The sequence below is a fragment of the Thunnus albacares genome, chromosome 8, assembly GCF_914725855.1.
Source record: "Thunnus albacares chromosome 8, fThuAlb1.1, whole genome shotgun sequence".
NCBI lineage: Eukaryota > Metazoa > Chordata > Actinopteri > Scombriformes > Scombridae > Thunnus > Thunnus albacares.
Window position 1 is genome coordinate 16,163,464 of NC_058113.1, and position 14,038 is coordinate 16,177,501.

The 14,038-nt window shown below is 44.7% G+C and overlaps 1 protein-coding gene across 3 annotated transcripts in view; it reads right to left on the reverse strand.

Annotated features, from left to right (window-relative positions):
• kirrel3l (kirre like nephrin family adhesion molecule 3, like) overlaps positions 1 to 13,205 on the reverse strand; it is a 34,023-nt gene extending 20,818 nt beyond the window's left edge. For all 3 annotated transcript variants that reach the window (XM_044359967.1, XM_044359968.1, XM_044359966.1), the window contains exon 1: positions 12,545 to 13,205. In XM_044359967.1, the coding sequence (XP_044215902.1) occupies positions 12,545 to 12,584 (40 nt within the window). In that variant the 5' untranslated portion in view covers positions 12,585 to 13,205. The remainder of the gene's footprint in view (positions 1 to 12,544) is intronic.
• Between the last annotated feature and the right edge of the window lie 833 nt (positions 13,206 to 14,038).

Below are 14,038 nucleotides of genomic sequence, written 5' to 3' on the forward strand. Positions count from 1 at the left end.
AAAGGGAGGGAAGAAAAAGTTACCTGCCGACCTCAATACATCCTGCTTTGTGCTGAGAAAAAGAAGGGAAGGGGAAAACTAATTTCCTGAAACTCCATTTCTTAAGCGTTGATTAGTAAAGGAGCATAATTAGAGTGAAATGTGAAGTCAGGGTTTTTTCAGATTGCGCCGCTTCCTCTAGAAAAATCAGGCCATGATTAATGAATAAATGATTAATGAGCGAACTAATTAATCAATTAATTATTAAGCAAGCACTCTGAACAAGAAATGGGTAGGATGACGGTGAACAGTGGATATAAGAGATGGTTAGGTTGTGTGTTCGAGAAAAAAGGATTTAGGATAATCTGCCTGTTTGTTCTGTCAGTTTGTTTTGTCTTCCGTTACAGGGAAGGATGAGGAAGAGGGCGGATGGGAGGAGATGGAAGGCTCAGCCCTTGTCTTGAGCTTCCTGAGTCAGCCAGCACCGTCTTGAGTGAGAGCACTGACCTCAAAATGCTGCATTTGCAAGTTCCCCTGTATATCTCGGGGTCAGGTCTCCGGGTTACGCAGGAATGAAGCCCGGTATGACATTTGCCAGCCACGGTGATGATGTTTGCACTGAGCTGTAAGAGGCCACGCGACCTGCAGTCAACACCTCTGAAAAGGGTGAGGGGTAATGCAAAGTTCCCTTCTCCGACCAGTCCTCTCTCCTCCCCCTGTCTTTAACTAGGACATCCCATCAATCTTTGATAATGTGCAGTGTGGGTCTCTCCTGTGTGACCAGGCTGATGAGACATCACAGCAGGGATTGATGTATTAAATGTAGGCTCCGAATTTAACTGTGATATACTGGACCGTTTCAAGTCAAGTTTGACCTTTTTTTCCCGGATATTAATCGCTGCAGTGAAAGAATATATGTGTGATATATCCCTCCCCCAGGAACTCCACACACTTTATTCTCTGGCATGGGCTCCCTCTATACCTTTAGCTTAATAGAGGTGGGGGGCTTTTTAATGTCTGCCAAAAAGTCCCTAGAGCTACTCCACAACAGGAAATGGGACGCAAAATATTATTTTATAAGCGGATGGGTTTATTGTTTCTATTAAAATGCGGCATTACTCTATAAAGCTGCATTTTCCCCACCTCCCCCCTGACACCCGGAAACACATCCTCAAAGCGAGAACATGAGGGAAGTATCTTTCATCCCTGCATATCTTTCCTGGCGTTTACTGCTGGCCTTATTAACAGAGTTGTGAGTGACGGAGGCAGAGTGTGCTGGGAGAGTCTCAGGGGGCTTTGATGGAGGCAAGTGACGGAGCTGCAGCAAGCTGATGGCAAGATCGTGCTTACGTTTACCCGTTCAAAGTAGTTTGTGAAGTTCTTTGTCTATGGACGCCTTTCCCTCATACCCCTTTTTACTTCTCCGTACCTTCTCGCCTATTGTTTTTCTCAAATGGCCACTGGCTGGACTACTGCTGCATTCTGTCCTAATCATACCATGGCATTGCAGATTTCCTCAGAGTCAACTGGGTGTGAATAGGTCTTTGTCACGCTGGGTGGGTTGGCTCATTGACTGTGAAACCCTGGACATATGGTGGCTGTGTGTTGGGATGTATCATGCCAGAGAATGCCGTGGGTGGGGCTCTTGACCCTCGCATGGCCTTTAACACCTTGCCGGCTGCACCAAAGTCTGTGGGTTGATGAACTTAAACACTTCATTGTGCACTCTGTTTTGGGGAGCGTTTTCTTTGGGGTTTACTTTGGATGAAGAATGTACGGTTTTCAGTAGGGGCAGATGTGTGCTATGTGACTGTTTTACCAAACACAGAGCACACGCCTTTTGTCAGGCTGCGGCGACACACACAGATGGACACGCATTTTATCTGTGTCACACGCTATGTTTGTACGGTAGAAGTAAAGAAACACTAGATGGTAACGGTGCCTATATCTTCGATGGCCAGACTTCTTCACAGAAATCGCCTTTTGTCCTGGTGCGATAAGCCTGTTAATTAAGTGTCTACCAGAGTGTCCACTACGGTGACATTGCCACCCAAACAAGGAAATGAGTTCACTTTCTACCCGCATTGTCTAGCCTCACTACAAAGACAAGCAAACTTTTAACTTTAAACATGTCTCTTAGGTCTTTTCTCTCTTTCATGCGTTCTCTGTCTGCAAAGCAAGACTTTCTTTGCAGGTCACATCTACTGAGAGGCCTCAGGTTTGGGGCTCTGATAAACAAGTGGAGCGTTACAGGCTCTTAAACCCATCTGGCGAGATGATCGATCATTAGACAGAGTGTGGCGATAACTCCCTCAGCTTGCCTGGTGGCTACCACTGATCCCATATCACCCTCGCAGGATATGGTATGAATCACAGGAAGTTGAGATCAATCTATATAGATTGTGCCGCTTGATTACAAATGAAAAAAAAATCCCATTTGGCTTAGCCACTCGAATGCCTCAGAGTCTGGCTGTGTTTGTGTGAATGTGTGGGTGTATGCAATGTGTGCCTGCATGTGTGTTAAATAATAGTCTTTTAACTTTCTCCTTTTTACTGATTTCTGATATTTGTTGAGCCCTCTCAACAATCTGTCCTACCTTCACTCATTTACTTTGCTACGTCCATCCTGCTCTTAAATCTCCCTTCTTGAGGGAGTCGTCTTTTAAATCTTAATTAAAACAGACTCCAAAACCCCTCACCCTCCCAGGGGCTGGCTGAAAGCAGCTTAGAACAATCAAGAGGACGGATTAGAAGTGAGAAGAAAAGAAGAGGAGAGGAGAAGCAAGAGGGAGGGGGGGGGGGACAACAACGAGAATGGAACGGCAGAGAAAAATATTGAGAGGAGAGAGAGAAATGACCCCTTTCCTTCATCCCCCCTGATCCTCTCTCCTTTCCCCTTCGCTCTGTCTCTCCCTCTCTCTCAAGGCTCTGGAGTCTTGGCCTGACCTATTGACATTCAGCTTCTCGGCAGATTAAGCAGCGAATGGAGCCTTTGGAAAGGGTAAACACACTGGAGGAACAATGACCAACAGGCGGCAACCTTATTGGATTCTAATTAACTGCCAGGAGAGATGGCTAGGGGCATGTTAAGTGCTGTGGGACACAAGTTAGAGCCCCAGACCTCAAGTACCACAACTCACATCACCTACACTCCCCTCCTTTCTTGTAGATCGTCTTTATCTCCTTCTGTATCTCTCTATCCTTTACTATTCTTCTCTCTTGCAATCTATTTGCCCGCTGTTTCACATATGGCCCATGAGAATGGCAAACAGAGGCTTTTAAAAGCACTCCTCAGAGAGCTATTTGCCATCCCTCTTTCTAGGGCTACCTCTCCCTTTCTTTCTCCCCCTCTTTTTTTAACAGGGTGGAACAAGACTCATCCCCCAGAGGTAGCTGTTTGAGCGATAAGGTTAGAATAGGCTGAAAAATTGGGAGAGATTATTTGATATTGAACAGATTGAATTATCTGGAGTGAGGGAGAGGGATGAAGGAGAGCAAAATCATTTTTCTGCATCGCCCCCGGGAGAAGCACTACTGGAGGGAGTGAGGGAGCTAAACGGGAAAGAGCGAGGAGCCTGAACCTCAGTGGCCACAAATCTGAAAATACGACCAGTTTTTTTCTTTCTTCTTCTTTTTTTTTTTGTTCTCTTATCCCAATTAACCAGTGCACTAATTTGAGTGTGAGTCCAAGCAGGTCTCTCTATATGTGTGAACTTTCTCACTGGTGCAGTGGGTCCTCTATCTTTGAGTGGTCCCCTGATTAGGCCCTCTCACAATGGTCCTGAGTCCCCTGTATAGAACCACAAGCACTAATTAGACTGGTCTCATTAATGTGTTAGTGTGAGAGAGGGCCCCGGCCATCATGGGTTGAGGCTGACACAGAAGGGAAAAAAACCAACGCCCCGCTAGAGACAGGCCATCGTCACCTCAGCAGGCATATAAAGCAATTCATTAATTGGTGTGAAAACACACACACATAAAACCACACACACACTCTCACACCTCAACGCAAATACACATACTAATGTTATGGGTATTCCATGAACCCGTTGCTTGTTAACACATTACCTGGGATCAAAGAGGCAAAGGCTGGAAGGAGAGAGGACTAGAGGAGTCATTATTTGTCGAGGAAAATTGCAGCTCAGTGTTATGTTTGTCCTTTGGCAAACCTGGCAGAATGGAGGTTTCATCTGTTTCACAAAACAGAAGGATCTCTTTTCTCGTCATCATCATGTGAGAGTCTTTGAAATCCTCAGAGTGCTTCTCTTTTTTTTTTTAATCAAAGCTGGGTAGAAATGAATCGTAGCTTCAGTTGTGATCCAAGCCTGAAGGTATAAAAGAGATCCACATGACCACTGTCCATTTCCACACCATTACAGCAACAGTCATGGCTGTAATAGGTTGAATTGGGCCATTGATTTCTCTCATGCACACTCTCTTTCACCCAAAATAACTAGTCTGTGCCAGTTCCGAGATACACCCAGTTCTTTTAACAAAACCTCACACACTCAAAGAAAGCTCACACAAACCCTAAACACACACACACACACAACCAATACAATATGTCCCAGCTTGAGTTCCAGGGGAGTTAAACAAAGGACTGAGTTTAAATTGGCTTTTAAAGAACTCCCCAGCACAATCAGGGAGTTGACTTGAGCTACTGTGTCAGAGGGCTGTTTAGAGAAAGAAGGGTAGTTAGGCCGAGGTCTATAGTGCAGTGAATGGCTAATCTAAAGTGTGACGGCTCAAGAGCTTCCCCTGACCGGCTTCAATAGGTCTCCAATCAGGCCTGACTGCCCCTCAATCTTTGGTCAGCTGTTTTAACTGGCTAGTGATTGAGTGGCTTCATTAAGGGCCTATTTATCTTTCCCTGTATCACAGTCCTGAAAGACTAGTGACAAGCTCAACACACCCACACATCGCCTACACATGAACCTGAGCAGATGCACAACTGCATTAGCACACGCAGAACATTCAGCAGCACAGCATCGACAAGCTAAGAACAGGGTCCTTTTCACTTGGTTGAAAAGATATTACATTTTTTGGTTTTAACAAACTTCTGTTTTTTCCTTCACCAGACAACCTACATCTCCTCGTCAGCCCTCCTGCGGCCTCAACACCTCTGAATATTGCCAGAGAAAAAAACGTCCTGAGCTTGTAGCCTGTGATTCCTTCGAGGGTTTGCCATGTGGCTGTGCTGAAATGTAATACCACCTGAACAAAATAGCAGGCCGGGTCAGCCCATGACCTCACACAAACAGAGACCCTCCCAAACAAGCCACAACAAACAGCTTTCTGTAGCCACTCTCTGCCTTTGATGTGAAGAAGCAGAAATGAGCTCTGTCTCCCTTTTCCTCTCCTCTTCTTTGCCCTTTCTCTCTTTTTCTTTATGACATCTCCTTATATCTCTCTTTCCCCTCCTGCTGAGCAGGTGTATTAAATGAGGTGACTATTCCGGCAGCGTTGGGCTGCACCTCAAAGTGCAGTCTGTGAAGAGGGCTTTTCTCTCATTCCCTCTTTTATCCCTTCCATCGCCCCATCTTCTTTACTCTCCCTTTTCCTTTCCATTTATCCTTTTCCATCCCCTTTACTCCTTTTAACATGTTCCCTCGCACTTTTGAATGTGAAATGGAGCGGGCCATCCCTCTTATCTATTTGAATTCATCTACACCTCCCTGTCTATCTCCCTCTGTGCATCTCTCTCTCAGCCTATTGTCTATTTAGCTATACGTCTAATTATGCTGTCTCACTTATGTAATTAGCACAAAAATAAATGGCTGCCGTAGCTTTGTCTCTCCCCTTTACCCCTCCTGTTGCAGGCTCTGAGAAAACAAATTATGGAGAACAATAGGTACAAATGGCTTCTGCACCAAACCACATGATGGATGCAGCCTGAGTTCCCTGCATCTCATCCCTTCCCTTTTCCCTTCCTCGCTTACTCTTTTTACTCTCCCTCCCTTCTCCATTATCTCCAGCTCTATATGTCTCTGTTTGGAAACAGGGGAGGACTTGAGCACTCTCTCGCCCAACTACCCTATCATTGTATGGCTGTATCATCTGTCTTCCCTTCTTGGCACTGACACTATATTCACACTGACATCACAGGCAAGGTCCTTTTTCTACCCCTTTCTTTCTCTTTCCCCTCTTTGCTCTACTCTCTCTTACCCTTCCCCTGCTGTTGTCTCCACTGGCACTCTCTTCTCCTGTATCCCCCTGAGCATTCTATACACCACGGCTGCAAAGCAAACGCCTGGGACTTTCTAAAGCAAACAGCCAGCATCCTGTGCTGTAGCCCCATCTGTGGATAGTCTGAGCAGGGAACAATCAGTCCCTCTCCTCCTCTGCCTCGTTCTCTTTCCAGCCCCCTGGGATCAAGCACAGCACTAGGATGCCTCAGTCAGACGGGTGCAATGTGCTGGAACAATGGTTGGACTGCCTCCTCCAGGAGGGGTGTTAGGTTCACCTCAGCCAGCTTGGGAAGCACTTAGCCATGTGTTCTTGCCCTCCTTGCTGCAGCTTCACAGGAATGTGGCAGAGGCAAAAATGCCTCCCACAATGCACCTTCCCTCAATCAACCTCATGCATGCATCCACACTGACACATACACGCATGCGTGCACACAACTGCTTTCTGCATGTCCATGTGTACACCTGAGACCTAGTTTAGCCCGAGGTGTTGCAATATCAACTTTCTATTAATCCCCCTCAGACTTGCAGTCAGTTACACCTTTGTTGTTTTTTCACCTCTGCCATGCTGGAAGAAAAACAGCAGGTTTGGTTTACACCAATACAAGCATATCCATTACCTGAAATGCTAGGCTCCTGGCAGTAAATCCCTTTGACCCCTCTGCCTTCCCTTTCTTCCTTTCTTTCTTTCTCTCCCTCTCCCACCCCCTTGTTCTCATGCTGAGCCCATTGCCATCTCTGTATTGGCTTTCTTTGGCCAAACAGACAGCAGGAGAGAGACACACCTTACCCTCCTACCGGTTCAACCACCACCCACCTACATCACCCACATGCTTCACCGTTCCTCAAGTCTCCATGCAGCTCAATAACATTAACATGTTTTGCCATTGAGGGAGATGCAGTTATAAGCTCGATCAATAAGCTTTGATTGACATCCCTCAGTTGATAGCAAATTGGCTTCCTCCAATCACAGACCTCCCAAGGCGGGTTTCTCAGCCCTGTCCAAAATTCCCCGTAGGAAAAATGTGAAATAAAAGACATTGCTACACTTTCTCCAACCTCTCACACAGCCTCCTACAACAACACAAGAGCAGTTTTTCATTGTGCAGAGGAAGAAGAGACTGAGCCGCAGCCAAGCCACTATTTTGGTTAATTGTTGAGTCACTAACACAATATTAGCCCTGGCTTTTCCAGGCAGTTTGAACTGATAGGAAGGATAGAAAAAAAGAAGAAGAAGAAGTAGGGGGGCTGGAGTATTTAGTCCCTCAAGGGTATGTACTGTTTCCATCACTAATAAAGTGAGCAGCAGGCAAGCAATCTCTTGTTTCCTTCAATGTGTTTTTACCTCTGGTTGGTTAAGGAGATGACATGTCCTGAGAGCTGGAGCATCATTAATTAGACAGTTGGACTTTGACTAACCGCTCCAGAAAGGGCAAACAGCCCTGAAGATGCCAAACACTCATCTCAGCTTATCATCCTCTGCCCCAGTGTGTGCCCTTGACCTCTGTGAGTGCGCATTAAGGGTGTTGCTTCTGTGAGCTCATCATGAGTCATTTCTGCATATGCCATAAGCCCAGAACACCCTGCTAAATATTTCAGATCTTCTATTAAGTAAGTGCCACACAGTGACAATCAAAATTTAATACAGGATGAGTAAACTAAATCAGAATCTATGGTTAAATAAATGTTGTCTGGTAGTATTCCTAACTGAACTTTTCTGTTTCCCGAGCCCCTTCTCAGCTGCCAGAATCCTTCTCCAACAGAGCTATCTTTAATACAAGGTTAAGGAACACGGCTGGTGAAGATAACACAGGAACAGATATTGCTGCTACGCAGAAGATAAATTTCAATTTGCTGTTGGTTTCTGTGTCTCGGCAGGAGATATGAAATTCTTGTCTTGCAGGGCAGGAATTGATTGGAAAATAGAAATGAATGTGTGGTCTAGTATGTCTGCGATTTTTCTGTTGTATGTTGGTGTCTGGGCTTAGGGACTTGGGAAATGGTGATACATCTCTCAAGAAGGAAGTGACACTTGCGGTTTTAGGGGGAGATAAATGCAATCCAAGTCTTTCTTAAAATAGCTGCTACTGTATAAACGTGACTGTTTCCCTTGGGGGGCTGTTTTAATGACATACACAGAATTAATCCCGGTTTCTCCCTCTCTCTATTCTTTCCATTACCATGTTTGCAAAGAAGAATAAAAGAGTAAACAAGTTTGCGCTGTCCCCACCAGTCTGTATGCTGATGATACAGCCTGAGGTGCCGTAGCTGGGGAAGAAGACTCCAGGCAAAGGCAGGAAGCTGACACGGCCCCTCTATTGTCCTATTCCCTGTCATTTCCTCCCCGGATCCTCCGACTGCCCCAGAGGAAGACAAGGTGAGGATGTGCACACAAGGAGAAAGCGTAGACAAAAAGAGGATGGGCAGGCAGAAGTAAAAATAAAACTGGAAGAGGTCAAGTGCCATCAACAGTTTGCTACCTGGCTACTTTGGCTTCCTGTGCTGAGCCATACCAGCGTACATATCCAGTTAAGTTGCTAACAGCAGATAACAAAGCCTCAGGACATACTGCCAAGTTCTTTATCTGTGTTTACCCGCATGGCAAAGCTGATTAGAGACAGGCAACATTATGAAGCCCCATTGTTTCCTTTCTCCTTCCAGTTTCTCCTTCCATACACGTAGCAAGCGTGTGTGCGGGAAGAGGGGGTGGGAGGATATCTGTTTATGAAGAAGGGCAGTAAGACAATGGCATGTGTGCATGACATGTCTTCAGGATGAGAAGAAACAGCAGGCCATTGTTTAAGATCTTGATCATTCATTACTGTCTGTTTGCGTGTGTGCCTGAATGAGCAAATGATTTATGAAAATGAACATTTAGAAGCTTTCAACATTCAAACATTTTCAGGTTAGAGTTCTTGGGAGAATAAAAACACATATCTGGGGGCTCTTGGATATAGATTAAAATATAGCTATAGCTACATCAAATGTATAGATCTTTACATTTAATTTGTAGCCACAAGTGAATCTAGAAAATTTAAATCCAATGTTCACACCATCAGCAAAACCATTACACAGACCTCACATAGACAGGAAATCAAAGTAGGCCAAAATTCATCTATATCTTTGCTATGACTATGTCTCCTAAATAATGCAAGACACTTCTGTTCAAGAGTCAGCTGTGTTCAGATTCTGCTGTGTCTGCACTATTGTGCACCTCGTACACTCCTCACCAGCTGGCTGAGATTCTTGTCTCCAAACTTTCTACCACTTACTTACTTTATCCTCAATCTCTTTGTATCACAGAGGCATTCAAATGGAATGAAATTGAGAGAGGGAGAGAAAATGGATAAATAAGAGGAGAGATGAGAGAACATGGGTTTGTTTGTGTGACAGAGTGAGAGTGACATGAGTAACAGGTTAACGATGCTCAGTGTTTTCCCGATGCTTGTGAGCTTAATCATCAGGACGCTGGTGACATGAGTCTTATCCCTGCAACAAGATTGCCCTCCCTCTACAAGAATTCAAGAATGACCCCCTCCACAAGAATTCAAAGAGCCGCAGAATGGCAGCTCATGAAATATGCACACTTCCCTAAAACCAACCTCTGGGGCCACACTGCCACAGCGTCCAGAAACATAACTGCGCAGCATGAGGAAAAGACAAATCTCTGGTAATGGGGAAGGGAAGGGATGATGAGGTGGGGAGCAGAAGGCTTGGCCAAGGCTTATCGCTTCCTGGGCTAGATTTCTGTTCTTATTTTGGTATATATGCGCATGTATGAGGCATGTGTGTATGCGTGTGAACAGGCTTTCTATCTATGTTGAAAGCCTGCCAGCAACCTCTGGCCCATTAAGCAGATATGCTATCATGTCCCCATGTCCCATAGTCACACATTCTGCAACCAGGAAAAAAAAGAGTTGTGAGAAGGAGCAAGGTGGAAAATTTCCACAGCGTTACACTATAGTGAGACATGAGTGGCGACACGACTTAAGAGGAAGGGAGAGAAACTTGTAATCTCAGCTCACAGCCTTTGAACTTGGCCCGATGAGACGCAAGCGACCCAAAGCAAAAAGGTTCCAAAGAAGAGCTCACTGAAGATTACTCAGAATACTGATGCAGTGTGGAATCCAATTCCCCTGGGAGCCAAGGGGACTTTCCGAGAAAGTAAATTATCAGTGTTGTGCAAGACTACATACATGCAAAAATGCATGCTATATATGCCATGCACAAATTTCAAAGTAAAGTCATGTGCTGTGGTTAAATTTTGATACCACAAATACATTTGAGTGTAACCAATTTTGAGCATCGGTGACTCTGTGTAAGACTGGCACAATAAATGAGGTCTAGGGTCTCTTAGGTTCTAATTAGGGCAGCTGTTACCATTTTCATTATTTGTGCGTGCGTGTGTGTGCGTGTGTGTGTGTGTGTGTGTGTGTGTGTGTGTGTGTGTGTGTGTGACTCCCTCACACACACACAGAGGGAGAGTGAGTGAGTGAAGGAGAGAGGGGATTTGTGTGTGAATGTGTATTGGTGTTGGGGGGTTAGGGAAAATATGCCACTGTCTGGCTACCTCCCCTTCTCATCCAGCTGTTGCTAGTCTGTCAGAGAGCGGAGGTCTAACTGGTGTCATATCCCTCCCCCGAGCTCTGAATAATGACAAAACCATGTGGAATGGGGGCTGAAAGGTAAAGATGTACTCACAACAAATGGCTATTAAGCATGCTTTGCCATTGGTGATCTTGAAAGCATTTATCAAACCGCATGTGATTCAGGCTGGAAGCTTTAGTCAAGCATTGCTTCTGGTCGAGGCAAAGAGCTAAAAGGATATAAAAGAATATTTAATTATTCTATCTTTCTTCCCTCCCAAAGAAGATCTATGTCAGTGTGGGGATGTTGTGCATTCTCTTACATTTAAATTTCATTATTTTTTCTCAAAGTGAATACAATTACACTAGTTTATCAACGACTCTGAAAAACGCTGATAAGTCAACAGTTTCTCAGTGTTAATTGCTGAAAGCTTTTTTTTTTGCATCAGGACCTTTGCAGCACTAAATTATTAGAGTAAATTATACCAGCTGCTCAGAGAGTCTGCCTGTTCTCGATGATTATATTTATACTGAAGAAACATAGATGTTTTTTTTTCTCTGTCTCTATTAATTCTATTTTTGGATGACTTTCATAATTAGTTCGATATGATGCACAGCTTCTACATAAATGTGGATATAATATCTCTCTAAGGCAGACAAGCATCAATTTAAACACAAATGAATTTGTTTTTCGAAAAGCTAATTTGTGTCACTTTTTTTTCTTAAAACACGCTTCTAATCTGGTTTACATTGATACTGGGTAGTTTGAGTATAAGCATTTTGTCATAATGAGTCAAAAACAACAGGGCAACTCTATTCAGCAAACAAAAAGCAGCAGGAGGTGAGGGTGTGTGTGGGGGGGAGACAGGTGCGTTATGTCTCTGCCTGTCTGGAAAAAAACAAATGCTCTCTCTCTTTTTTTTCTCACTCACACACATTCACTCTCTCTTTCTCTATCCCTCTATCTATCTGCCTTGCTCCATCACAAACGCATATACCCGCCAGACTGTGCTCCCCCATGATAGCCCACGCAGTATACGCACCCCTTTATCTGTTCACGCACTGTGCACAGCGACCACGAATATGTTAGATTACGACTCAAAGAGAAAAACTTTTGACCCGACCATAACAGTAGAGAGTAGAAAAACCCCAATTCCCACGTCATTTCATCAAGCTTAACCTCTCGCTTTTTCCTGTTTTATTGTTTAATGGAAATCAATCTGGGGACCATTGACTAACTTCGGGGGAAAAAAGAGATGCGGTGCTCTGCACGGCGCTGCCACATTTCTCAGCTCTATTATCTCCACCTGCTTAGATTTCATTCTCAATTTCAAACACTAGAGATGTTATTGTGGATGGACACAGCCTCGACCATACGCTAACACAGCGTGCACACACACACATTGCAGTCCGAGTCCCCCGGGTTTCAAAATCAACTAATAAACTTTCCGTCCGTGCGCCCTGCATCAGTAACCTAATGCTCATCATAAGAACGTCTCCCTCACTCACACGAAATCTGAACAAGAACAGAGACAATCACTGCAAGCCCGAGTTACGCAGTGCCATTATTCACCGGTGCTCCAGGTCGGCTTTCAGACAGGGAAACCTCCTGATGTGATCACTCTTTCAAAACTAATTAAACATTTACTGGCAATTAACAGCCTTGAATTGTAGCACTGCAGCATATCAGAAGCCCCTACACCAGCGCGCTGGATGACTTGACGCAGCGCGGTCCATCCTCTCCATCACTAAAGACCTACATGCCAAATAATACCAAACAAAAGCATGTCTTACCTGTGACCATAAGGCAAAAGATAAGGTATAGCGCAGACATTTTAGTTGTTCTGGCCGCTGATTGTGTTGCGTGGAAGGTTTACTCGCTCCGTCTATGCGACTGAGCTGGTTAAGGTCCACCGCGGTACCGGAATATCACCGGACAGACAAGCGTACTGGGATTCGTCTATAATATCATCCACTTTAAATAAATGACTCTGAATGGTCCGGACACTTCGTAAAGTCTCAGTCAACAATGCATCTCCATAGTTGGTAACTTTCTCCACTGCATCAGCTTCTTCTTTTTTTTCCCAGTGTCCGCTCCGTGTCACGCTGGCACAGCTTCTACCTCTCACTGTGCTCCCTAACAGTCCATTAGTGAATCAGGCGTTTCAGTCTGTATGTTGATCCACAGTCCACTTTTTAATCTGCCTGTGCATGCTGCGCTCGAAAGCGATCTCTCCTCCTCGACAGTGCGCAGTGATAAACCCCGGTAAAGTTGCCTTGCGCCCCCTCCGCGAGAGTGTCTTACTCTGCTCTCACTGTAACACACTCACTCCTTCTCTCTCTCTCTCTATCTCTCCCTCTCTCTCTCATACACACACTCTTCCCCTGTCGGTCTCCTCTGTTTACTTCTCACTCGCTCTTGCCAATGGGAAATGCGCATTGACAGTCATCTGGTGGGGGGTACACCAAATCTGGCAAGAGCTGAGTCGGAGGAGCCCCTCTGCCTCAGATGCCTGCCAGGGGGGGGCCCAGCGGCCCCCGCCCCCAGGGGCCCGCTATTGGCTTAGCGGGCGTCACGGGGAGGGTAAAACACTTATTCCGAGTTAAATGTGTGCCCTACCAAGCATTTTTGGGTGGAGTAGCCCAGACATGAATTATATTCATCTGTAGAATGAAATGTGCAGTCAATGCGGTTTATGTTTTGTACAGGAAAATGTAGCCTACTGTTGGAATCCAAAGATTGTTTTTATACGAATTACCTATAATGTCTTATATGAATAGTACAGTATAGTGACAGGTGACACACCACCATCCTTGCGAAAAGCTCAAGATAAAACCTTAACTTCCATGTGTCTTAATTTCACCATATCATCACAGCTTCATGATTTAGTCATGAATCCATGTTGTGACTTATATATAAGTTGAAGTGATGTTTTCGAAATCAGGCACTAACCTGATCGTCCTGAGATTTAAGAAATTATATTATTAACAGACTTAGCAGCATTGATTTCTCTGTAACGCTACAAAAACTTCTCCTGAATGAAGATACAGAACACTCTTCTTCTTTGGTGAATCATGGGTCAATTTCTGATTCAAGAGAAAATGAACTATTGAAATTCGTATCCGGTTCAATCCCTGCCCTCCATTAGTCCACAGATTTCACAAATTAATTAAGGTGAATTATGTGTAGGCAGTTGCATTAGTGCATAATCAGCTGCAGATGTTTTGCCAAATGGTGTAACAATCACTTGACTCAACGGTTGTTAAAAAATAAATAATCAATAACTA